At 36.6% G+C, this 27,860-nt stretch overlaps 1 protein-coding gene across 1 annotated transcript in view; it reads right to left on the reverse strand.

The window, feature by feature from the left end:
- SPTBN5 (spectrin beta, non-erythrocytic 5) overlaps positions 1 to 27,860 on the reverse strand; it is a 114,246-nt gene that overhangs the window by 77,632 nt on the left and 8,754 nt on the right. Inside the window, exons 7-25 of the mRNA XM_087882182.1 lie at positions 26,635 to 27,269; positions 25,238 to 25,382; positions 23,673 to 23,905; positions 21,985 to 22,138; positions 20,718 to 20,915; positions 20,070 to 20,271; positions 17,120 to 17,307; positions 14,909 to 15,039; positions 14,129 to 14,380; positions 11,786 to 12,073; positions 10,993 to 11,236; positions 8,528 to 8,667; positions 6,984 to 7,083; positions 4,232 to 4,402; positions 2,866 to 3,030; positions 2,313 to 2,539; positions 1,810 to 1,828; positions 1,501 to 1,716; positions 254 to 454 (exon numbers count right to left, since the gene is read on the reverse strand). Of these exons, the coding sequence (XP_087738308.1) occupies positions 254 to 454; positions 1,501 to 1,716; positions 1,810 to 1,828; positions 2,313 to 2,539; positions 2,866 to 3,030; positions 4,232 to 4,402; positions 6,984 to 7,083; positions 8,528 to 8,667; positions 10,993 to 11,236; positions 11,786 to 12,073; positions 14,129 to 14,380; positions 14,909 to 15,039; positions 17,120 to 17,307; positions 20,070 to 20,271; positions 20,718 to 20,915; positions 21,985 to 22,138; positions 23,673 to 23,905; positions 25,238 to 25,382; positions 26,635 to 27,269 (3,909 nt within the window). The remainder of the gene's footprint in view (positions 1 to 253; positions 455 to 1,500; positions 1,717 to 1,809; positions 1,829 to 2,312; positions 2,540 to 2,865; positions 3,031 to 4,231; positions 4,403 to 6,983; positions 7,084 to 8,527; positions 8,668 to 10,992; positions 11,237 to 11,785; positions 12,074 to 14,128; positions 14,381 to 14,908; positions 15,040 to 17,119; positions 17,308 to 20,069; positions 20,272 to 20,717; positions 20,916 to 21,984; positions 22,139 to 23,672; positions 23,906 to 25,237; positions 25,383 to 26,634; positions 27,270 to 27,860) is intronic.

Raw genomic sequence — 27,860 nt, forward strand, 5'->3', positions numbered from 1 at the left:
GAATCTTTTCAATCCACGTTGAGCGATGGCAGAGCTGGAGGTAAATTAGTTCAGCTGCCCAACCATAATAAGAAACAGGTGGTTCCAAGACCAACACCAAACTGTGTGGAAATCTTGTGTTGTTAGTTGCATGATGTAAAAGGGAGTGTTGTCAAAATACAGTGATATTTATTTATTTATAAATAAATAAATTTGCCACCTGTCTCCTATTCAAAGGCACTGGGTAGTTTACAGCATTAAAATATATATATACCTGATAGTAAACAACTGACTGCTGCAGTTGCTTTATTTTTTTATCACAAGCTTCTTCTAGCTCTGTCCAGTTTTTGCTCAGTTCCTGGCACTTTTCTTTGATCCTCTGAGAAGACATGCACGTAACTTCTGCCATAGCATTCCCCTTTTTCAGAACCCTGGAAATTTGCTGCTTATGGGCTTTCACTTCAACTTGTAATTCCTAGAAGACAAACAGGCAGAAATGTGATGGAAAGGCAAGAGGCAGGACAAATAGCTGAAAGAAGCAATCCAAGAGAAACTTGGAGTCTATGTGCTATTTTTCAAAGCCTAAATTTTACTGACTTATTTTTTTAACCCAAATCTAAAAATAAAAATTAAAAAAAATGACCTTCTTCTACTGTTTGTTCTTATATCCAGAGATATATGTGAACCAGAAGAGAAAAACTTGGATTCCTGAAACTCTTATTTTCATTCTGAAGGGAAAGTTTACTAAATGCATCTATTGTCTGTAATATTTTTTTGATGGCAGTTGCAGAAACAACTGTGTTGATGACCTGGCCATCACTGTTCTGCCAAATGAGCCATAGCTTCATTCTTAATTGCAGGTATATAATTTTCATGATTTATACCTAATGCATGATAGTGATAATATTTTGAAACTGGTCCCCAGCAACGTTTTAAAAAACCCAGTTTGTTTTACTAGTTAAGGTGCTGGAAACCAGGAGACTATGAGTTCTAGTCCTATCTTAAGCTTGAGAGACAGCTGGGAGATCTTGGGCCAGTCACTAACTCTCAGCTCACCTCACCTCACAGGGTTGTTGTGGTGAGAATAAGAGGAGGAAGTAAGGTATAAAACAACTCAATGTTGCTTTGAGTTATTTATTAAGCAATAAAGGCAAGATACCAATCAATCAATCAATCAATCAAACAAACAAAGAAACAAACAAAGTTCATCAATAATTCAATACCAAGGTCTTGGCTCACTTGCACTAAGATACTCTATGGCTTTTGACCGCCTTGCAGATTTCAATCAAAACAGGAAAGTAAGCAAAGCTGAGGCATCTTGAGAGAGTACATGTTTTATTTTGTTTTTAGAATTGTGTCTAATGTAGGATTGGTATTTGAATAGGCTGAATCCTTGCTCCTGGTAAGTTTTCCATCTGACTGAAGAATAAGCTGCTAATGCTAACCCAAATGTAAAAAGTGAAATGCTTTTGAAAGTCCCCATTCCGACTTCCAAAAGAACCATTTTAATTGAAGAGTTACCTTCTGCTTCTGTAGCAAACTTTGAGCCCCATTTAAAGATTTTCCTTGGATTGTAGAATTGGCAATGGACATTCGCTCATTAATCCACGTCATTTCCATGTCATGGTAATGGTAGAATTGAAACAGTTCCACATTTGCCTCCAACAGATGACCCCTCTCAGCAAGAGGATTTTGCAGGGAATCAAATCTGTAGATTAGATTTTTTAAAAAGGCTGTTCACATTTGTATATTTAAAAAAAATCATTAGGGTTCCTCACTAACTAAACATGTCTAATTGATTGGTCCTATTAGTACTAATGCCATTACTACTGTTAGTAAAGTATTAATGCTACACAAGAAGAAAAAGGAATAGGGACATTTTTCACAACTATTTTACATTATAATTATCCAATCTATGGAACATGTGGCAATTTTAATTTGAGCGTATTGCTTTTGTGTAATTTGCTGTATTTTCTTATGCAGTACTTTCCAGAAAAATAAAATAAATTTTTAAAAAACTTTTGGGGTGACTGCAAGCAGCATTTTTTGTTATTTATTGATCTGCAAGGACAGAAAAAATTGACATAATAGGGTCACTTGATAGTAGGCGATTGTGCAATGAGGATGTATATAGAAAGTTTAAAGGTATATATGTCTTTTTTATTCTTCCATAGAAGAAGGGAAGAATGATTTGTCTCATTGACTTTCCCAACAGTATCTCAGTATTCAGTAAGCATACTAATAGTTTTTTCTGCTCCTTGCCTTGTACAATAATTTGCTGTAGTTTAGAAGTAGCCTTTGGATTTTTGATCCCTGGAAGAAGAATAGCTTACCTTTCCAGATAACTCTGGGTCTCATCAAGAATCCTCTCTCTATTGAAGTGATGTGTAGCTACACTCTTGGCGTGAGACACAATGGAATTCATTTTCTCAGCCAGTCCCTGCATTTCATTTTCTAGCTGTCTATGCTCCTTGAGTAAATTGCGACTAGAACGCAAATCATGACCCAATTCTGCATTTCGAAGCATCCTTTCTATCTTCTCTATCTTCTCGTCAGCATCCTAAGGAAGGAAATGTAGAAATCAGATACAAATACAGGTGATGCTCGACTTATTATGCCTATTTTATAAAACTTTTCAGGTCTTCCCAATTCAATGCTTCTGTCTTTTTGCATTCAGACGAGACACCTGCTTCTATACTGGATCTTGATAAATTTTGTGGGGCAACATGTAGAATCTGACTACAGGGAACCTAAGGGAAATTAAAAGTGGCACTTCCATTTCTGTAATTTCCTATTGCCTTTATATAATGTCTTCGATATTTTAATATTTGTAGGGTATTTTAAATTTGACTGTAATAAATCATTCATTCATGCATTGCTCTTGACCTCAAGAAGCTCCATCAGTTGTTCCTGCTGGCCAGCCTGCCTCAATTTATCTCCATGTTCTATCATTTTGCTGTAGAGCTTCTCCCATTTCTTCTTTATTTCCAACATTTTGTCCTGAATGGAATCTGCAGCATAGTGGCCATTTTGTATCAGTTGATTTCCAGCCTAGAGAAATGCAATACAGTTAGTCAAAAACACTTCTTTTGATAACCCAAAAATTATAGTGGTTGTTTCTACCCACCGATCTATATTCAGAGAAAGTTCATGTATAGTATAAACCTTCATAACTCATACCAATTGTTGATCATCAGTTATCAATAACAAAATTAAAATTTTAATGGGTTATTTTAAGGGTAATGGGTTTTAATGTTTTGGGAAGCCAATTCGATTTAATTCTGCTTTTAAATTATTTTAAATTTTGTATTGTATGTATTTTAATTTTGGCTGTGCACCGCCCTGAGTCCTTCGGGAGAAGGGCGGTATACAAATTTAAATAATAAATAAATAAAATAAATAAATAACATTACAACTATACATCTTGAGTGAAGATACACTGTCATACTGACATGGATATGATTAATCTTGTTAATCTAGTCAATACATTTTCCAATTTACTAAAATGAGCTAAAATGTATGTGAAAGGCATGAAGAGTAGAAGAAGTCAATTATCTATGGGATAATCTGGTGATGATTGATTTGAATGAAAGTAATCTGATCCTACAAGTGAATTTGATGAATGTGTGCAGAAAAAGTGAAGGTGTAGATTTAATATCAGAAGTTATAAAATTTATATAATCTAGGTTGTTCTGGGTAGGTATAAAAGTATAAATTCATAGATTGTTGATAGCTTTGTATGATATTAAAGAACTAGATATGAACAATTAAAATACTGTTGTTTTTTGCTGCAGAGAAATTCATTCACTTGCATTGCCAGGATGTGCACTCATATGTTGATACATCCAACATGAAAGCAACTAAATTATGAAGCTTCTAAACTTAAGCTGAATATTAAAAATCTGTATTCTAATTTTAATTTTCTTTTAAAAAAATTAAACACAGGTTTTGTAGGAATTCTAAAGCAAATCATCACTAGGGATTTATAGCATCAAGCTGCCATTGCTATAGTCTTATGTTATATTATTAATGTGATGGTTGCATTATTATATAAACAGCTGGTGTAGAATTTCCCAAGATTTCAACACTGTTTTTTGGATACATGGACATAAGCTTGTTTTCTTATTAGTTGGATCATAGCAATTTGCATAGAATATCTGTATGTAATTTTGCAATTCTCTCATTAGCTAAAGATTATCAAATTACTGGCCCTTCTACTAATTATCTTTCTACCTGCATGAGTCCACCTTACCGTCATCACCCCCATAAAATGCTTCTTATTGGCCATCATTTCTTGTTCCGCAGCCTCATGCCTTTTCAGCTTCCGTAAGATATTTGTGGGATCACGATAAGACTCATCTGAGGCTATCTTGTATTTTTCTTCCATCCATACCAAGAGTTCAGCAGTGTCACGAATGAACTCCTACAATTGTATACAAATTAAATTTCATAGTTCAAGAGATGAACAAATTGACTTCAGAAATTAATGACAGAGAAGATTTGGAATTTTATAGCGTGTGGGACATGTGGTACGAATGGATGGGGAAAAGAAATAAAGAAGGAAATAGAGATTAAATATTAATTAATTAACAAAATCTATATGAATAGTATTATATTTAGTCTTAGAGATTTGAGCACTATTATCTTTAAGTGTTTTGAAATTAAATCTAGCTTTAAGAAACAATATCAAATAAAAGACAAGTAATAATGCATGTAGATGTATATATGTATATAATTGCACCAATGAACCAAAAATGTACCGAATGTATCACTATATGTTATAATAAAAATCAAATTAAAAATAAAAAAAAATAAAATAAATTTTGAGAACTTGAGTAGACAGTACAATATAATGTGTCATACATGTAGTATATTAAAGACGCCTATGACCAAAAATACTTTCATAAAAGACTGGAAACCTTCTATGGACTTTTTGTTGAAAATGGGGGAAAAAAAGAAATGTTGATTTCTGGATTTGCTGATTAAAAAGGTTGAATTTATAGGGATAGAGAAGAATTATGTGATGTAATCTTAGAGAGGGAGAAAGAATAAGTTGGTTTGTAACTGCTATAAAAAGGTCAGAATTCCGTTCTTTAATTATCTTTTTCTTTTCTTGTTTGTACTGTTTTTCATCATTTTTCTTTTATATTTTTCCTAATTCTCATTTATATATATTATTATGCTTATTTTTTTATATAAATATCTTCAATTAAAAAATAGCTGATCTTGTCTGATTTTTTTTTTAAAAAGGGTTTGTACTTGCATAAGGGATTGCCAGAAAATCCATGGCTAGAATGGGAAATACATCTTGGAAGAAGTGGCAAACCACTTCTATATGACTGACAAGGAAAACTAGATGTATAGTATGCATTATTAAATCACCAGGAGTTCAGCTTGACTTGAAGAAGACCATACTTTTATTTAATGCCAATGCAGAATACAGAAATAAAACATCTTTTCCCCAGGAGACTTAAGGATTTTTCACCTTTTCTTTAAGAAATATATTGCCCACTTTCAGATAAATGTCCAAGTGGCCTTTTACAATCTCAGTGAATGATAAAAAAACTCAGTGATTTCTCATATTAAAGCTATCAAAATATGAAGTTGTTACCTGGCCTACACAGAAATAATTATAAATGAGGGGAAAAATTTTTAGAACTGTGATCTTTCAACTGGAACAACTGATCTCTGGAAATCAGAGTAGCCTTAATTCTAGCAGGATTCCAGAAGGCATTTACGATCTGGCTTCTTCTTGTGAGCCTTTAGGGAATGAGCGTGTTTAGTTTCCTCGCAACATTGTCTGTGGAACATCGTAGTAATGTTCATTTTGTTTTGTCTCCCATGCTATCTGCCCAGGCAATTTGATCCTGCAAATCAAATTTTTCCTAAATTTTTCCTGCAAATCAATTTTTTCCTAATTCTCATTTATATATATTATTATGCTTATCTTTTTCTGTAAATATCTTCAATTAAAATATATTAAAAAATCTCTGGTGTAATTTGAGTTCCTTCGATTAACCAATGTCATCTGCTGGGACCTGGAGAATGCACCTTTTCTGCAGCAGCTCCTGCCTTCTGGCATATACTCTTAATAATAAATTATTATTAGTTTTAATATCACGTTTTAACCCAATTACTGTATTTGAACTGTGAGCACTTTAATTCCCATGCAGGCAGAGATTTATATAAGTCTCAGTAAACAAAATTTAATTACATTAAGTAAAAGAAGTGTAACATATGCATTTTGTCTATATGTGCCATTTTGTCTATTCCCATATCAAGCTAAGCCAAGACTAAACAAACCATAATATAACTTAGCTCATGGGAATGTACAACTTTTCTGTGCTGAGGGTCACCCCAGGTGTGAAATCCAGCAGGTTCTGACAGATTCTGGAGAACTGGTAGTGGAAATTTTGAGCAGTTTGGAGAACTGGTAATGGAAATTTTGAGTAGTTGGGAGAACCAGCAAATACCACCTCTGGCTGGTCCCAGAGTGGGGTGGGAATGGAGATTTTGCAATATCCTTCCCCCAGGAGTGGGGAGGGATTGGGGATTTTGCAGTATCTTTCCCCTGCCATGCCCACCAAGCCACACTCACCAAGCAACACCACAAGCCACAGAACCGGTAGTAAAAAAATTTGGATTTCACCATTGGGTCACCCTTGGCTTTTCAGTGGCATGCCATGAGTCATTTCCCATAAAATAGAGGGTGGGAAAGAGACAAAACTACTTTTTACATTTCCTTTAAATTAAATATGATTCTTGTATTTAATCATTTTCCATTCTGCCAAGGGTATAAGCATGCCTATATTTTATAATTTACTAACACATTTCAGAAACTGGAGGGTACATATGGTCCTGGAGTCAACTGGTTACACGCTTCCGATTTAACAAGACATGTAACACAACAGTCAGATGAAGTATGTTGAGTTGGAAATGCATAGTTCAGAGTGATAAGTTCAAGCTTTCTACAAATACAGTCTGCAACAGATCAACATTCTGACCTGTAGTAGAAGAGAATCTAATAGCCTCCTTTTTTTCTGCTCATATTTATTTATGAGCGATTTCCATCTTTCACATAAGGTAACCATTGTCTTCTTAATCCTGCAGAAGAAGTAACAGAGGCTTCAGTTTCTCAAAATAAAGAAACATATAAACAAACAAATAAGCTATATTTTTCCCTTACTGTAAAAGTTTCTGTTTTTCTTCTTTAGGCTTAGGCTGCTTAGAAGTTCTTAATATGTTGTATTTGAACTGGATTTATTGGTGGCAGCAATTGTTTTTTCTGGTCCCATAGTCTCTATCACTTTTTAGGCTCTCCTATGACCAATGATACTTCCGGATCTGAAGAAGCCCCATCAGATTACTTTCCCTGGGGAGTCTTCCAGGGGTGAAATCCAGCAGGTTCTGGAGAAATTTTGAGTAGTTCAGAGAACTGGCAAATACCACCTCTGGCTGGCCCCAGAGTAGGGAGGGAATGGGGATTTTGCAGTGTCCTTCCCCTGGAGTGGGGAGCAGAGGTGGATTTCAGCAGGTTCTGGCCAGTTTTGGAGAACTGGTAGCGGAAATTTTTAGTAGTTCGGAGAACCGGTAAAGACCATCTCTGAGTGGCCCTGCCCCCATCTATTCTCTGCCTCCCGAGTCCCAGCTGATTGGGAGGAAATGGGGATTTTGCAGTAGCCTTCCCCTGGATTGGAGAGGGAATGGAGATTTTACAGTATCCTTCCCCTGCCATGCCCACCAAGCCACACCTACAGAACTGGTAGAAAAAAAAATTGAATTTCACCACTGGAGTCTTCCCTCAGAATTTAATTACAATATGAGAAAAACCCACCACTGAATGAATTACTGGACATTCTCAGGCACGTCCTTGCTGATTTGATAAATAAGAAAGATTTTAAAAAGCCTAAAACCCCCCTATGAGAATGACACTGATCTTACAGAAGTTAAAGAGTGAATTTTTTTCCTCATCAAATTGAAAGAAAATGAGAAAAAGGGCAGGACACAATAAGCACAAGGGTAATTCTAACATCTTCTCCTGTCAGTTACCAACTGAGAAACAAGAAAAACAACAAACTATTTTTGAGAACTGCTCCCCTGATTTTTCATCTTCTCAAGCATTGATAATTCGGAAGGTTTTAGTTATATAATGAGAGAAATGGTCATCTTCAGACATGACCTATCCAGACTATTGCTCTCAATGCACTGTAAAGCCATCCTGAAAGCTTAAGAGAATATTGGTGGTCCATTTTATTCAGCAGAAGAGTGAGTAAAATGCAGAAATTGCTTTATTCTACACAGAAACAAAGCAATTACATTTGTTATTTTTAAAGTGTATTTAAATTACAGTGAAATAGCTTGCAAAAATATACATCCTCTTGTCAACATTAATACTAAACCAGCTTCTGAAAAGATAAATTATTTGTTTTCCTGGGTTCACTCCCAGGAAACTCCATTTACAGTATGCACACAATCCAAGTCAAGGGGAGGAATTTATGAGTTTCTTGATAATAGGTCTCTCCTCTTTTGTAGTTCTCAGATAACATACCTGTCACAAGCAAAATGACCCCTTTCTATCAGCTGCTCTCCTTGGGCATTGGTCGCATTTGTTCGATGTTTCAACACCAACAGCACTTGTTCAAAATCCTCATGTTGCTTCAGGAGATTCTGAGTTGAATCCATGTGATCCTGAAGGAAAGACCATAAGAGTTATGACATCACTCATAATATTATTTCATGCTTATCTCCAGAACATGTGAATGCTCTGAAACTTGAGCTATCTGGGTGAGGGTAGTGTAATGATAATCTAAGAGTGTTCATCTCCCCCTCTAGAATTTCATTAATTTAATTAGAATTCTTAACGATGATGCTAGATAATGTGAACGGCTGCTATTCTTCATTTGCTTCATTGGTTATGAAATTCTGAGACCACCTGAATGGAATTTTCCCTTCCTGGGTGTATATGGAGGCAAAGCTTAGGTTCCTGACCTTCCATCAAAACAGGGGACATCTTAAAACACTTCTTCTGCCTCTACCTTCCTACCCCCGTGAGGGTATTTTGTAAAGCAAGAATGTATTTTTTTCCAAATATTTTTATTCAACATTTTTAACCTTTAAAATCACAATTACACTATTACAGCTTTCCGTTATTGGAATTTTTTCTTAATTTCAACTTATCCATAGGCCTATTGTTTTATACATGTATATTCTTATTTCATAGTTACTTATTTGTATAATATATACAATGTTTACATGTCTACTATACTCTAAATATATATTTTTTCGTTATACACTGCTCAAAAAAATAAAGGGAACACAAGCAGAAGACATCCGAGATCTGAATGAATGAAATAGCCTTATTAAATATTTTGTTCTTTACATACAGTAGTTTATACACTGCTCAAACAACTAAAGGGAACACAAAACTACTGTATGTAACATTACTGTATGTAATATGTTTTGGTAACATTTTTTCATCAGTCCCCGTTAATATTTTATCCAATTCTTGTTGCTCATTTTGAAACCCATATTGTTCTGAATCTTTTTTATATCTTGTTTGAATCTGTAGGTACGACCACCAGTTTATTTTAATTCCCTGTGTTTTTAGATCCTGACTTGATTTGAGTTTCCCTTGCCCATCTAATAGTTCTTTATAAGTTACTATCCTGTTTAAATCAATTAAATTGCTTCCATAGTTGATATCCATTTAGGATAATTTTCATCCAAATCTCTAATAAAGCATCTCTCACCCGGTGTCTCTGAAAATATTTATGGGCTTTATTCTTTCCCTCCCAAATAAAGGTGTGCCAAGCCCCGCTGTAGAGCATGTCCAGCAAGAATGTATTTTATAAAACAGGGCATTTTGTGGCTCATTGTGTGCTTTTTGTTGACTTAAAATGAATGGAATACTTGTTATTATTTATATTTATTTGAGTGTTGGTTTGAAGTGATTAGTTCTGCATTTTTAATCTTGTTATTGTAAGCAGTCTGGAGTTGTGTGAGGTATATAAACTTTGTAAATACAGGTAGTCCTTGACTTACAACAGTTCATTTAGTGACTGTTCAAAGTTACAACATGTGAAGAAAGTGACTTATGGCCATTTTTCACACTTATGACTACTGCAGCATTCCCATGGTCATGTGATCAAAATTTGGATGCCTGACAACTGGTTCATATTTATAATGGTTGCAGTATCCCGGGATTATGTGATAACCTTTTGGCACCTTCTAACAAGTAAAGTCAATGGGGAAGCTAGATTCAGTTAACAACCATGTTACTGTTGTGGCCCGTACGCGGCCTGTATGGCTGGTGGCTGATTCGGACAGCGAGGAGGCTGGTGTAGTGCTGTGCCAGCAGCCTGTGCAGCTGGCACTCGAGTCAGACAATGAGGCTGGAGAAAATGTGGTGCCAGAGGCAGGGATTCAGCCAGGGCCTTCAGAACCTCCAGAAGCTCCCTTAAGTGAAAAGGACGAAGAGAAGGAGCCTCTTCTCAATGCACAGGCAGGAGGAGGTCTCCTTGAGAATAAGGGTTGGGGCTAATTGGCCACTACCCTTAGCCTATTTAAGGAGGAACGCCGACTAAAGCAATTTGCAGGGAACAACTTCGTTCATTCTCCTTTGTGCCTTGATCTTAGTTCTCTGCAAATTGCTTCTGGGCTTTCTGCCAACCATAGTAAGATTAAGATTATTTATTATTTGGATTCTTGTAGGCTGTTAAGAAAGTTAATTAACAGCCTTTGTTTGGAAAAAAAAACTGATTTAATTTAGTAAACTAAGGTTTGTACAGATTTTGTGTGTGTTGCGTTCTTTGGAGTCCGTAGCTGGGGCAGAACAGTTACTAACTTAAGCACCACAGTGATAACTATGGCAAGAAAGGTTGTAAAATGGGGCAAAATTAATTTAACAGCTGTTTACATAGCAACAGAAATTTTGGGCTCAATTGGGGTTGTACAACCAGGACTATCTGTAAATAAATTCCAATCTAAATTTGAAATAAAATGATTAGTATTTACCCCAAGATTATCAGTCTGAAAAAAGGCCTCATAGCTGGAGATAGCAGCAAGGATTGAATCAATTTCTTTGATGAATTTCTGCAATGCTACATTTTCCTGTAGCTTCTTCTGTCGCTCCATCCATAACTCATCCAGTTCATTTCTTCCTTGAGCAATTCTGTCTATATATTTACCAACATCAAGAGTTCCCATGTTGGATGAACTATCTGCAACCTTCTCACCTAATTCTTGCAGCTGTTTAAATCTGTCAAAGATTCCAAAACAATTGCATAGATAACATCTTTCTTTTGTTTGAATAGTATCTACACATATTCATGTTTTAAGGTTTTCAGGGTTACACATGCTTCCTTATAGAGGCATAATTGATTAAATATATCTATTCAATATTCTATTCTCAGATGGGTAAGGATGATAGCATTCAATTGTTATTGTGGAATATTCAATATTATCCTGGTTCTTACATTGCATTAAAATATTATGTTATTTTGGTTTAGAGAGTTCTGTTAATTCATCCATTATAGATTGTAACCATCATATCTGATTTACTAGGACTTAATCTTTTACATAAAGTCAGCAATGGTAACCAATAACTATGATTTAGCACAGTTTTGCAACACCTCCCCTCTCTGCTTTTGGTGACTGAAGTAATATATGACTAGAATGAATAATCACCTCTGATGGTCCTTTTTTATAGCGGTAATTATGGTTTAAAACTGTCCAAATAGTTATTGCAGATTGTATCATGATTACTATCTCAGCAATTCTTATTATTACTACATGGTCTTATAAGTACCTGTGATTCTGACTCTGTATCTCTTCCAGCAAGTCCTGGTGTTCTTTCAAGAGCTGTTCTGCAGAGATCACATCTATACACATTTCTTCACTTGTCAGCTTCTCCTTCACACCATCAATCCACAAGAGAAGTCTGTTGCTCTCTTGCAGAAAAGCTTGTTGATCCTTTGCTATTTGTAAAACCACCTTCTTCTCCTCTGCTTTTAACTTTAACATTAATAATAGATTCTCCATGTATTCTCCATGTTCTTTTATGGCATGACTCTCTGCAGGATTAGAATCTTGGATTCTGTGTAATGAAGCCAGAGACACATTCCTGAGTTAGAATTAATTCCAATTATTAACCAAAGCTGAATTTCCCTGAAAATAGATATGCCTGATACATTGTCCTGAATACTGTTAATTCATTGATTTTGTTCCACATCTAAATATTATTATATGATGAATATAATATGATACGATAAATTCCCATGATTTGGCAATTGGTGTGAACATATTTCCAGAAAATTAATTAGAATCTATGTTAGCTTCAGCTAAGAGATACTAGCTGAAAGTTAATTCTAGTTATGAACTCATCATCTTGCTGAATGGAGGGCTACCTTCCTAGATTGCTGTATTAATTGAAAATATGAAATTGATGTGAAATGTCTTGTGCATTTAGGGAAATGATATGACCACGAATAATAGTATAGTAGTCAATTCAAATAGAGCCAAGATTAATGCAGTGGTTAAAGAGCCAGGGTAGAAACTAGGAAACCATAACTTCTAGTCCTGCCTTAGACACAAATCCAACTGGATGGCTTTGGGGCAGCAACTCTCTCTCAACCCTAGGAAGAAAGGAATGGCAAACCACTCCCAAAAAAATGTTGTCAAGAAAACTGCATGAATTAATATGGGCAGTTTCTAGGAGTCAAGACAGGCTTGGAGGCACACACAAGTTGCCTTCAAAGTTAATTTGAAATTACTTAACCATGAATATCACTAAGCAATTTTGGGACAGTTATAAAAACTAGGAAGCTACTTATGCCAGCTGGAATGACTTCTTCTAGTTAGGTTTTGTCTGATGGTAGAAGTGTTTGGTAGAAGTGTTACTCAATTTCTCAGGGAGGACTTGGTGTCAGTCAGGGTTGAAACTAGTAAGACAAATTCTCTACTATTGGGGCTTATAGCCAGGAGCCTTCTTGTAGGTATAGGCTCCCTTTCAACTAAGCTAATTTTGTGATTGTTACAATGAATTGAGCCAAAGAGGGGTAAGATAACTTTGTAGGTTATTCTGCATCCCTTGAAGGAAAGCAGGAGTTACCATAATGAAAAGAAAGGACCTTGAAAAATATTGTTTTGGGCTTTGAGTACAAAGGCCATTCCTAATAATAGTGATTCCTAGGAAATCAACCCTGACTGTTCTTTGAAAGGACAGCTACTGAAACTGAAGCTCAAATACTTTGTCCACATAATGAGAAGAGAGGACTCATTGGAAAAAAAAACCTGATGTTGGGAAAGATTGAAGGCAAAAGGAGAGTGGTACGGCAGAGGATGAAATGGTTAGATAACGTCATTGATGCAATGAACATGAATTTGGGCAAACTGTGAGACAGTGGATGATGGCGGGGGGCGGGCGGGCGTGGTGTGATATAGTCCATGGGGTCATGAAGAGTCGGACATGACTTAGTGACTGAACAACAACAAATAATATTGATAGTATTTGTGATGCTACTTGGGATGCAAATTGAAACAGCCCCGAGAGGCCATCAATGTGATACAGAAAGTCCATGTGACCATCATGAGTTTTGCAACACAGGCAGGATAGTAACATAAAACCATCCTATGGTTCTCTATCATTCATATATGCAAAGATGGGGGTGAGGGGAAAGAAGAGCAGTTGGCAATGTATGGCTGCTTTCATTTCAGGGTTAGATCTTAAGGATCTAACATTTACATTGACGTGCTCTAGATTTTATCAATACAAGCAGGCATTATGGGTTATTACCACTTCTTTCTATCCATGGAGAAACTCTATCTGTGTGGTTGATCTGAGTTGATACCAACTTGATAGCATATAATCCATCCATTCATCCATCCATCCATCCATCCATCCATCCATCCATTTCTCTCTATTCAAAGTAATTCCAAACTCCCATCTATTCAATGAGGCAAGCAACCTTTCTAAAAAGAAAAATGCATTTCCTCATTATTACTGCTAATCAATTAAAGAAAGAGGTAGGCATCATTGCTATACCTAATTTAAGTTAGATATGCAGGTGTCACTCTTTGCTTAAATCTGGCATCCAGATTATAAGTGTAACAACTATAATACTATTACTATAGTAAAGAACTGATTTCTTACAAATTGGCTATCCTCTTTTGGTATTCAATTTTTCTCTCCAGAACTAAGATGTCTCTTTCACAAACTGAAAGCTTGCATGCCTGCACTTCCAAGACAGCAGGCTTGCTCCCTTGCCCCAAATCCTCAAGGCTGGCCATCTTGTCTTGTAACAGTTCTTGAGTGTCATGGCAATCCTGAAGGAACGTCTTCACATCAGTAACCCCAATCAGTTCTGAGCCTTTTTCTTCTTTTAATGCTTCCAGACATTCCCATCTAGAAAACAACAACACAATAATAAAGCAGAGCTCATTATGATTAGTCAGGAATATGTCTGTATATAGAGAGATATTGAATTTTAAGTTTTGAGAATAGTTTAAATATAGAAAGCAGAGAATAGCAATAGTCTGTTCATTATGTTGTGCCAAGTACATTGGAAAACAAATATGCACCTTGCAATTTTCTTGAGAAAGTGTTTCAGAAGTAATTTGCCATTGCCTCCTTCTTAGGGCTGAGAGGGAATGATTGGCTCAAAGTCACCTAGTTCTAACTCCTGGTCTCCAAGTTTCTGGCCTGGTGCCTTAACCACTATACCAAACTGGTTCTCCTAATCATTATTATTAGGGTAAAATAAGAATAAATGTATATGTTTTGGAAAAGCTAATTATTACATATATATTTAAGGGTGTGGGTCTTTTCAAACATTTACAAGTTAGAGTCTTATATGTCACTGCACCAAGTGTCTAAAAGACCATAAATCAAAGATGATGTGTTCATTTGCTATCAGTTGTATTTTTTTTTTACCTCTTGTTTATCTCTTGCTTACGAGTTTGGATCTCCTTCTGTTTTCCGGGACACCTCTTAGAAAACATATCTGCTGAGGAACTGATCTCATCCAGCTGTTTTTGCCCAGCAGCCAATTCTATTAGGAAATTCTAAGGAAAGAGACAGTAAACTAAATCATATACTTTCATCTCTGCCATAGTTATTTATGGAAATTATCTTGGCTCGCCTGGGACGAGTAAAATGACAAATGTATGCTTTTTTGATGCTATTTTGCCATCATCACAATTTGTTGCAGAAACTGTTAATTGTTTGTAATTGTTTACAATCACTGTCTTATGAAAAGTCTCTTCTTTATTATGATTAATGTTTTTGCATATGAAACGTTTTTCCAGATGGGGCAAGCTCAGGCACTATCAGCCAAACCTAATGGGTACCTATTCCAATTTCATACCTTAACAGATTTCTGAAAGACTTAACAGAAGTCTGAAGAAATGGTGGGAAAAATGGGAGGATTACAAATGGAAAATGACAACATCAAAAATATTACTTTAATTGGGCACCCAGGGTTTCTTCAATTTAAAATGCTTAAGATAAACTCAGTCCTTGAATGGGCAGAACACTTTACCATCATTTATTTATGCAACGTATTAATCCAGATGGAATTTATAGATACTGATAGGATAATAAAAGCAATTAGTATAGGTTATTAAAAGGCAATTTGATACATTAAAATTAATACATATTGGTGCCAGTGGGTCCATAATCACACTCTTTTGCACTGGAGGGGCTTAGAGGGGAGGTGGGTTTTGAGAACACTAGTGGGTTTGCCTGTTAGTCAACACTTACTCCTGGTTGTGTTTGTTTCAAACAGGTGCAACTAAGAAGGGGTTGTGTGGTAGAGTGGATAAGAAAGCAGACTTTATCTTTTCCTCCAGCATTCCAACTAGGGCTACTCTTGAACAAGCACACAACCATTTCTCAACCTGGTTTAAGAGATAATGAACACACTTTGCTGCTGGCTGACATGTTTTGAAAGTTGTTTGAACAGGATCTATCCACCTTTCAAAATAGCACCCAATATCCTTCTTTCAAAGCCAAGACTCTAAGCTTGGGATCGAGAGACAGTCCTGTTGGTAAGAACTAGGTGATCCCACTGTCCCACTAGAATGGTTTTGATGGACCATGCCAGAGGAATATCTGCAACAGCCTGAAATGCTTAAGAGCTATCAGGCTCATGCCATTCCATAGGGTTTATTGAAATAATACTGATAAATAGATCAGGGGTGTCAAACTTGCAGCGTCACGTTGTCATCACGTGACGTATCGTGACTTTCCCCCCCACTTCGCTAAACTGGGGATGGGTGTGATCAATGCGTGATGCATCTGGCCTGTGGACCACGAGTTTGACCCCTGGAATAGATAGTGAAACAAATTAAGTTATACTACATGAAGGCTGCTAAGAGCTGCTGCCTTCTTGGGTTGTATGTGTAAATTTTTTAAAATTTACTTTAACATTGGAAGACCTAAGGCTAATTTAGGGCTATTCAGGTTGGTAATGAGAATGAGATGTAAGTAATTTTGCAGAAATATGAAACCCCCAACCCCCAAAATGCAGGAAATCCAGGGCATATTTGCCCTGGGGTCAGATACGAAGTGGGAAAGGATTTAAGGTTTATAAAGGCATAATTTGTCTGGAATGAATCTGTCTGCCTTTTTTTTTTATGCTTTCATTTTTAAAAGTAAAGCTCAGGATTAAAAAGTAGATTGCATATGGACATACAATAATCTTCCTGAAAATACAGGTAGTCCATATTTAATGACGGTAATTAGGATTGGATTTGTTAAGTCATAAATAATTTATCACCAATTGTTGTTCTTCTTCAAAGGGAATAATCCAATTGCTTAATCTTTGCACTGGGTTTCAAATTGCAATATTATTTTCTATAACTTGTAGATCCTCTGCTTGTCCAATAATTAGCCTGCAAAGGTATTTCAATTTCATTTAAGTCTCTGTCATTTTGGTTGCTATTAACTAACAATGAATATTTCACAGTCTGAACAAGCACAAGTGGTTTTCTTTGCAGATTTACCAGTCAATCAAGATATCCAATAATTGGCTAAAAATCTTGCCATAGTTTTACTGAAATGTAATATTTTATGTCAGTGTTAATCTTTTGTAAATGAAGACAAATCAGGAACTCAAAGTTAATAAATCCTGTTAATAAAGACCTGGAATTTTTGCTGCATAGCTTCCACATTGTTGGCTTTGGGTTGAATGGTCTGGAAAATTTTCTCCTTGTCATCTATCCAAGACTGAAACTCTTCACAGGAGTTGTAATATTGATAGAGTTGGATTCTTTCTTGTAACTCTTTTTTCCTATGCTGTTTGGAAGAAATTAGAGCTGCTTGAATAAGCACTAAAGCATTGCAGATAAAGTAGGTATTCTAGCAATAAAATTAGTTAGAAATATCAACATCAATTTAAGAAAATCCATGTTTCTAAACCCTTCATTCTACACACCCATCTAAAGATTATTAGGAAAAAATAATACCTCAGCCATGGTTTGCAGTTTTTCATACAGCAAAACAATGTTCTTCTGCTTTTTCCATATGTTTTCCATAATAAAGTGTGAATCAGAGCCAAGCTGTCCAGCGAATGTAGGTTTGACAAGAGTCTGTGAAAGATAATGATTTGATGGCATTTTAGCTACTCTCTGGTTGTTGATTTCTGAATTTGCTGCTGGCACAGATGCCATCTATTCAGAGAACTAGACACAAAATTCTATGCTCAATACCGAGTTCTGTCGCTCACAAATGCTAAATACGCTTAGTGCCATCTTAATTTATATATATCTATGGAGATTCTGGATGGTGGTGGGGAATGGAAGGATTTATACACCTTGCAGATAGCTGGTCATTTGCATTCTTTTAAAGCAAGGGTGTCAAACTCGCATCATCATGGAGGCATTGCATTTTATTTATTTTATTTATTTATTAATTTAATTTGTATACCGCCCTTCTCCCAGAAGGGACTCAGGGCGGTGAACAGCCAAAATTAAAAAACATACAAATGCAAAAGTTAAGATAATTAAAAGAATTAAATCACTGGCTACCCAATTTAAAACCCCAAATCCATAAAATTTAAAATCCCAATTAAAAACCATTTAGGCTAGGCGGGCTTGATGAAATAAAAACGTCTTCAGGGCTTTACGGAAGGTCTGGAGGTCCGGGATCAATCGTATTCCAGGAGACAGCTCATTCCACAGGGTGGGTGCCCCCACAGAGAAGGCTCGCCCCCTGGGGGCCACCAGCTGACATTGCCTGACCGACGGCACCCCGAGGAGGCCCTCTCTGTGAGAGCGTATTGGCCGGTGGGAGGTTATCGGTAGCAGCAGGCGGTCTCGCAAATACCCTGGCCCTAAGCCATGGAGCGCTTTAAAGATGACAACCAACACCTTAAAGTGCACCCGGAAGACCACCAGGAGCCAATGCAGCTCATGCAGGAGACATGACATATTTGTTGTGACTCCGACCCCTGAGCCCGTCTTATCGGAGGGAGAAGACTCCGAAAGTGAAGGAGAGGAGTTGGCAAGGCCTCCCTCTCCAGGACCCTCCTCTCTGGCAATGCCTCAGGTGTCTTCCGAAGGAGAAGAGATAGGCCAGGAGCCAGGCATTTCCGAGCAGCCGCAGTTAGACAGCGACGGAGATAAGTCTTGGCTGGATCCCCGACAGCGTCGGAAAGACAAGCACACACAGCAGAGAAGGAGGCATGCCAGAGATTAAGCTGAGTAACTGGACCACACCCCACAGGGGATAAAAGAGGGTGTGGTGGCCATTCAGGCTTTGTGATGGACAAAACTGAAAGCTAGCAAGTCGTTCTGCATTTCTGGAACTTTGTTATATACTCTGCTTGGACTGATTTTTTGGACTGGACTTGACTATTCTTTGGCTTTTGTGGACTTTGATGGTTTCGGTCGGAGGAGATAAACCTCCCTTTGTAAGTAAAAAACTGTTGGCAAGCTGCCACTGGGTTGCTGCCAATTCTGTTATTAAAGGAAATTCTTGTCTGCTGGTTTATTTTAACTCTTGATCGACTGCTGGTGTGCGTGTGTGCGACGGGGACAGAACAGTATTGGGACTTTCCCCCCTTCACTAAACTGGCTTTGGGTGTGGCCAGTGCGTCACACATCCAGCCCGCAGGCCACGAGTTTGACAGCCCTGTTTTAGAGAATCATTGAGGCCACTTGGAGGTTTATCTGTGTTTTCAACTGTGCTTTCAGCAGTTCCAAGAAAGCTCCACACCCATTTGCACTACTCAGGTGACCCTGAGGACACAGATAAACCTCCAAGTGGCCTCAATAACTCCCTATAAGAATGCAAATGGCCAGCTGTCTGCAAGGAGTATAAATCCTTTCATTTCCCATAATCCAGTTGGAGCGGAAGAAGCTTCTTGGATGAAAAGCAAAATGTTTTCAAAGAAAAACAAAAAAATCAAGTTGCTTCTTGAAAAAGCACCTTTGTTACTTCATTTATATTCTTAAAGATTGATTAGTATTACAAAATAAGGTGCATCTATAAGATAAGGGTTTATTAACCAGAGATACTTAAATATAGATAAAATGATATAAAATGGAGACTGCCTTATAACATTAAGGTTTGAATAAGCAAGCAATACAGGAAAAAAATTGATTTGATCATTAGAGAGAATGAATGATGATATAATCACAAAACAAAAGCACATGTGGATGTGTTTACATTATCATATAATCCAAATAAATAACATTTTCCTTCTAAGTTTCAGAATGGCAATTTTCTCAATTTTATAAATTAAGAATTCAATATGGAAATATGAAACCATGATGGCTAAAATCTCAGGCCTTACATAGATCCATGGAAGAAGGAAAACATGCCATTTGTAGAGAAACATTTTATCAGAGATCACAGGAACGGAATTTATTTTAAATAAGCATGAATGAGGAGGGCAATCGGAGATGTGTCTGTTTCATTTAGTATTTTTCCAGCTTGTAAACTTTAAGCATGTCAATGCAGAATTCTGGGAGCTGAAATCCACATATCTTAAAATGTCCAGGTTTAAAAAATACTGGTTTTAGTGCATCAGTAAGTTCGTGTATAATTTGGGCAGACAGTTATGTAACTTAAAAGATTGTCTGGGTGCTACATACCACTTGCTGTGCCACAGAATGGGCCTGTTCCTCCAAGTGGCTTATTTCTCTAAAATAAGCAGCAAGCTCCTTTTCCAAACGAAGATGACGATGCAACAAAGCTTCTGCACTAGATTCATCTTTCCCATAATCTTTGCTGGCTAGGAGAGTGTGTTTTTCCTGGAGCCAGGAGTCAACCTCATTAATATCTGCAAAGTACTGAAAGGAGAAACAAGATCAAGGTATTGTGGTGATACCTACAGATAACATTCCACTACAGAATAATTTATGCAAAGGAAAAGAATCATTTGCTTAAATCCCAATGTAGGCCCAGAGCTACATTTTGCCCACACTGAAAAAAAATTGATCAGACTTGGTCAAAACTGATAGTATACTAGAAGTGGGAAAAAACAAATTCATTCAGTATTTTTAAAAAATGATATTAAAACACGGAAACATACAGTCATATCTATACAAGTAAAAAGCCCAGAAAATTGATAACTGCTAGAACAGTGGCCTTGCTTACTACAGCTTACAACTACCCGTTAAAAACCATTCACTTATGATATGGTGATAGCGTATCTTAAAGAATTCAAAGTGGACGTTAATAATAATTTTTTCAACTTTTTTTTACCTTGTTTGGACAAAGGAGGAGACTGACTTACGTGTTGAATGAGAGCAGCTGTATCCAAACGGAACTTACAATTAGTCATCTCATCTTGGAGCTGTTGCCATAATTGCTGGATGCCTTTCAACTTCTTCTGAATCTCTTGGTTTGAAGGATTGTTCTGGCTTAACTCCTGGCCCTTGCAAATTATTTTAGAACAAATTGCTTGATGGGAGTCACACTCAACTTGGAGAGACTGCCAGACAGAAATTGGGAAATTATTGTTGGATGCTGCCATAACTTTATATAAAGCCAATAAAGTATAGTGGATTGGGAGTGGGGAACCTAAATTTCTAATCCATGGGTGATTTAGGACTAGCCACTTTTCTCTCAGATCAACCTATATACCGAAAATGGAGGGACTTTTGAGGAAGGAATGGTGGATTGAATGGACCAAGGAATTTATGAGTAGATTGGAACCACTCTAGATAAGGAGAGGATGGGAGATTGCCCACATGTGCTTTGGACAGCTGTTCCTCATATAGAGACTACAGAATAGCAATTTTCCAAGGGTTAATGGTATATGAAATGACCTTGGAACATAGGATTAAGAGACACTGCCTACAGAATGAATAAAGGTGGAGTAGCATGCAATTGAGCAATGGACAGAGAAAAAAGTTTAGAAAGGATCTAAACTTCTAAAAGTTTAGAAAGGATCTAAACTTCTAAAAGTTTAGAAAGGATCTAACTTATCAGACAGTAAAAAGAGATGGCAGAAATTTGTACTTTTAGATTTACAAGATTCTTACAATGTATGAAGCCTTACAATAAAATAGAATTAGTTCATCTTGTTATATTTCCTTTCTGGTCTACTTGGGATGCTGGCAGCAGCCACAATTATTAATGTCAGTAATGATTGTCTGCTTGTATAGATAGACTTACTTCTTTGTATATTTCTTTTCCTTTATTATAGTCTTACTTTCCTCTTTCTTCTCTTTCTTTTTTCTTGCACATCTATTTTTTTTCTAAACTTTTTAAAGTTTTAAACAAAGAAAATAGATTTTACTGTTATAATCAAAATTGTTAATAAAATTATATAGAAAAAGCAGGAAGAAAGAGGGCAATATATGCTTCTTAGAGTTTTCAGAGAAATATAAGTAATTAGAAATGCTAGTGAGTGTTTTGTTTTCTTCCTCTCTGTAATGCCACCTTATGGCTTCATCAGAGATAACAATGAGAAATATAGTTTCATCATTACATTCATGGTTTTTCTCTGGATTTCTATTAAAATTGCACAAATGATAAAGAAAATATATTTTACCAACCTTATGGTTTTGGAGAGAGGCTGAAATATGAGTGAGATCATCCTCTAAGGTTCCCATCTTCACTAATTTCCATTTGTCAGACAACCATTTCTCCTCTTCTTTGCATTCATGAAAAAATTCAAGAAGCTTCAAAGCTCCTTCCAACTGATGTTGCCTGAATCAAAAAAATAAATGATGTACTTTAAAAGGGTTACAATTGGAGATTATTTCAGGTTTTTCTAGCAGTTCCAATTTATTAAAATATAAAATACAGTATAGAACCAACCCTACTTTTACTCCAGAATCACACAACAGAAAAAAACAATGGAACAACCTTCTAAATATTTGCTGTTATAAATTGATTTGGTAAAATTATACTTCTATATTTCTGTGTTTTCCTTCTCTTGGAAAAATCTCATGTGTGTCGCTTAATTTAATATTACACTTCTCAGCAAAATTGAAATGCATTAAATAAATGATAGATGTGTAAAAACCTTGATTCCCCCCCCCCCACATAATAAGTTTTATTCCGGGACATCATTTAAGAAAATGGTAAATAAAGTTCCTTCCAAACTTTAAGAAAACAAGGCCAAGCCATATTAAAATACATGTTCCAAAAAATCCTCCAATCGAACAAAAAAATCAATTCCCCACCTTTATTCTACACAACCTTTGATGCTAAGGTTTCCTACAGATTGCTTTCATGCTCATTCTGTATTAATATGTAACTGAAGATGTGCCTACTATTTAATAGTATTTAGTATATAGTATATATTTAAAAATCCCTTCTCACCCCAAATGGGTCTTCCTCAATCTTGGGCCCTCTACCAGAGGCCTGGGAGTTTGAGGTTCCTGCACTTATATTAGCTATTCCTAGCACTGCATTCTTCTGCCTAGAGAGCTCTGATGTTGTTCCTGGCATTTGTTGGAGCCAGTTCCCAACTTAGGAGTCACAGCCCTGAGTGCTCCTATCACCACTTTGATTTTTTACTTTCTACATTCCCTCCCTCAGGTCCTGGTAGTTTTCCAGATGTTCTGCTTTCCAGAACATCTTCCTGATGTTGCTGTTCTGACAGCTGCTGTCATTTGGCATCACTACATCTGTCAACACTCTGTCTTCTGGTCCTTGTCTACCACCATGATACCTGGTTGATTTGCTAGTACCACCCTGACTGTCTGGATAGGGAAGTCCCACAGCCCTTCTGTGGAATCTCCCATCTTGACTTAGGAGTGCCTAGCCCATATACTGGGCAGATGTCCCTGCATAGAATGACATGTGTCTGAGAGAGGGAGGGGGGAGGGAGGGAGGGAGAGGGAGATGAGCATATGTGTGTGTGTGTGTGTGCAATGTAGCCAAAAATAATTATTCTTCCCAGATTCAATTTGAGTGCTTGGAATACTTGCCAATGTCATTCTTAACGTACCAGAATTACTCTGCCCTTTGCCTGAATATCAAAAATTTTAAATGCTTTGAGATTATTTATAACATGCCTACGCATGCCTTTTTAAATCATTTAAATCATTGACAAAAATGTATAGGGTTTATCTGAGGGGGATGAGCCCCCATGGCCTCTCATTTCTCTCTGATGAATGAATGGAACAGAGAAACACAATATACTGTATGTATAGAGAATCCCAATCTAAGATCAGGATCTTTCTCTTTTTGCAGATTAAACCAAAGCATTCATCAATATTTACAAGAATTTTACCTTCTTTGGCACGAATCCTGAAGATTCTGATGTAGCTGATGAAGCATCTGATATTTGGCTTGAAGAATTTCTGATTTGAGTGGTTTCCTTTGTATTATATCTTCTGTTTTTGCAGCAATGTACATGATGCTTTCCTCAAGAGAAGAGATTTGGGAGGCAACTAATTTGTGCTTTTGTAATAATTCCACTGCTTCTAACAGCTCCTTGCCACAATCCTTAGAGCTTACTAATATCTAGAAATAGAGTGAAAGAAAAATATTTTGTATGTTTTTCAGCTACTCGATTGCAGGGAGTCCCCAAATTCATACATAGCTTGTAATATAATATGTTAAATAATTTACTGCAATTGGTTGGGTTCATACATTATACTAAGCCACAAACCATGATTTACAAAAGAGAGTGACGAATGTTATCCTTATTATACATCAAACTCAAAACAAGCAAATTTTATTGATATCATCCAGTTCAATTAAGTAATGTTACCATAGATGCTTAGTACGATAATGTCATTTTGCTAAATCATGACAACATCTATTACATATTTGCATACGAAAAAAAAAAGGAATCATGGAATGGTGACATATTCTACAACACCCTTTCATAATCTGGTGCCCTCTGATATTTGGGGGAGCAGAAGAAGAATTGTGAAACAACCAGAGTGGGAAAGTTTGAGTTATCCTACTTGATATACATTCTATGACGATTTCTTTAATACTATTAAACAAGGTCTTTGGGAAGGACTTGATAGATGAACAAAAATGCCAAATCCAGTTTAAACATTGGCTGACCATAATAATAGTAGGTAATATGTTGCCTGGTATTGCCATCTGCTGAGACAGAGAGAAATGTCCTAATAAATGGTTGTATAAGATTTTGTGCTGTGATGGAATGTCTAACAGGGAAAGTAGAGGAAGAAACAGAATTGTTGCAAAACAAATTCTTCAGACTAGCAAGGAGGGACGTACAGTGATACCTTGGTACTCACTTGCTTTGAAACTCATCAAATTTCCTACTCAACACATTTTGATGTGAAAATTTTGTCCTGGTACTCATCCTTTGTTTGGTACTCAATACACAAGCTAGAATTTATCAATGTCGACTACCTTGTGATTCACTACATTAATTCCTTATGGAGAAAAAATGTTTGGTACTCATTGTTTTTGGTACTCATTGCATCTCCCAGAACCAATTAGTGTTGGTTCTAGATGAATACCGAGGTACCACTGTATGTGAAAGAGACTTGGAGTAACTGTCTTAATTTTGCTAGGTAAAAATGCTAAACTGCAGACTTCTTTTAACAGGCTTTCAAGATTCTGTTATGAATATAGAATTTTATACAAATCCAAATGGTTCCTATTTGTTTTTCTGCCTCAAAAGGCTTTATACACACCAGGCTTTGTAATAGAAAAAAGCAAACTAATTAATGCTTTCTGGATTTGCACACTATTCCTTCCTACATACAGTATCATTGGTTTTCAACATATCATCTAATTTAATGGAGACAAGCCCTCCACAAAGACATGGGAATAGATTTTTATGAGTAACCAAACAATCTATGGTTTTTAATATACCTGCACTCCTTTAAGTTCTTCCATAATGGTGTCAATGTCCCTCAAAAGGACTAGTACTTCCTGCATCTTTCCCATAGTGTGTTTTTGTCTTTTGAGATGGCCCCAGAGATCTTGCCATTGATGAATGATGTCCATTTGCCTGTGAAGAGAGCAAAAAGAAGGGAAAAAATGTGATATCACAAGACTTCACTAATGGGCAATTCAAGTTACCCCATATTCTGATGTCATTATGTGATATATTTCTATATATCTTATTTGTAGCTTAACTTATTTATAACTTATGCTGCTGCAGGGAAACATGAGGTTTAATCCAGTGGGGAAATGCAACTTCAAACTATAATATTCATTAGCAATTCTGATTTTTTTTCAATTTCTAGCTTGACCATCTGATGATATATGAAAAATGTGAATTGTAGAACAACGTGGAAGGAGGGCCTCATAACAGTCCATGTGGAATTTCTTTTTCTTTTTTTTTTCATGCCCTCTGGGACTTAGTGCAGCTGAATTAGTTGGACTATGCCATGGCCCAGCTCAAAAAAAGTCATGACTTCCAGGCAGGTGGCATCAGTGTATCAGGAGGAAATGCTATGTGCTGGAATGGAGTGGAGTTGCAGGTGAGATCTGCAGAATTGGTCAAGCTAACAAAAGATGCCCAGGACAAAATTGGCTTAGGGAGTGCAAGGAATTTTAAATTCTGGCAGCAGTTCAGGTGAGAAGCAATCAAAGCTAAGAGTATAGGAAATAGCCAGCAATCAAAGCATCCAAACCTAGTTTGACTAAAGGGTTTTTAGGATTCAGGCAGAGAAGAAAAGAAGATAAAGAGAAAAAATGTGTGCAACAAAAGAAAGGACAAGAAAAAGAAAGGGCAGGGGGAGCAAAAGAAATGTACAAAAATTTACACAAATATATATAGCATAGAAACATGGAAATCCACAGAAAAGCATAGGCTACATTAAGGCAAGAGAAATAAATCTACATAATTCAAAACTAATTGAATAAGATTTATAGCATATGCAAATAAGATTAGAAAGAGTTGTGTAAATAGATACATATACAAAGACCCTCATCCCTTTGTAGACAGATTTTAATTGTGCAATTTTGAAATTGTAAATGCTTGCATTATATTAGCAGCTTGGGCATATTTTGTTCTTTCTTGTTTTACTCACTAAGATGTTTTACTATTCTGATTGCCCTTTATTTTTATTTCTTTGTCATCTGTCCTAACATTTTTGTTATTGGAAGAATAGAAAGTATAATACAATCAGTTGAATTTATTCTTTCCAAAGATGGAAGTTGCATTAATTCACGCTAAACAAACACCAGTCATGCGCTTTTCATTCTCTCCAACACCATATCTGACTACTGCCCCAATCTGAAGGCATCCTACTCACTTTTTGGCAATCAAGGCCTTGTCCTGATAGTTCTCCCGCATGATTTCGGCAGCCATTGCAGACAAGGCTTTGAAGCGTTGGTCTTGGGGAAGCATGTCTGCTTCAATTGCCTCTAGTTTCCTAGTGCCTGCTTGAAGCTGTTCTACATTGTCAGGTTGCCAATCATCCTGCTTTTTGATTATCTCTCTCATGTTCCTCAAATAGGCCTCACGAATGGCTGCTTTCTTCAGAAACATCTGGACCTGTTGCTGAACTTTCTCAAGTCTTAACAGCTCCTGCAGTATTGCTTTTCCTCGACTGCCCTCTGCTTTCTCCAAAGCAATCCATTCTCTTTCCAGATCTCTTAAAGTTCTTCCTTCAGGGGGCAGATAAGCACACTGATTGTTGACTTGCTGTTTGGTCCGTATGTGGAAAAAATTGGCTTCAATTATTCCCTTCTCACGGTATTTGGGAGGTTTCTCCTTAGTGCGGAAGACCTTAAAGTTATTCATGAGGAAGCGCATTTCCTCCAGAGAATTGGGGAAGGAACGGTCATCCAGTTCTGTCACTTTGAGCTTTATCCATTTCAAGAGTTCAAAGATCATGTGTTCATACTGGAATTTCAATTCATCTGTCTCCTTCAGGCAGAACACGATCTGCAGAAAGATCAAACATAACATGTACTTTTCTCCTTTGATCCTAGTCAGTATAATTCTACTCGCATTTTCAGCAGAGCCAAGTTTCATCCAAGAGCCTTTAAAAGAAAGTTACATGTTCCGTGAGCAATTCATCATGGGATCTTAGTCTTCCACTAAAATCAGCAATTGTTAATTGGACCAGGACTATCTCTACATTAATATACATTCAACACAGTCTTGATCCAAATTTTCTTCCAGAACTTCTCTTGGATATAAAGAAAAAAACATCCAAGTGCAATATGTATGATTATATATTTTTGTAAGATGAAACTAATCACAAAGTGCTAGAAACAAATGGATTGTGTTCAGACAAAATTATCACTGTAATGCTGCTGAGTTACCCAGAAGAAAATGCAAATAGCAATTAAAATAATGTGTGACTGTTTATACCATTTCTAGATGAATGAAAAGCTTGACTGCAAATGGCTACTTTAGGCCAGTGCATTGGACATGTGTTCCATCCTCAGTACTGAGAAGCCATAATCTATCCATTCCAAGTTGCAAAGGTTACCATGTTATAGGAGTCTAGCTAAGGTCCTTCTTAACAGC

This window comes from Pantherophis guttatus, chromosome 1 (genome assembly GCF_059756535.1).
Source record: "Pantherophis guttatus breed Tessera chromosome 1, ASM5975653v1, whole genome shotgun sequence".
NCBI lineage: Eukaryota > Metazoa > Chordata > Lepidosauria > Squamata > Colubridae > Pantherophis > Pantherophis guttatus.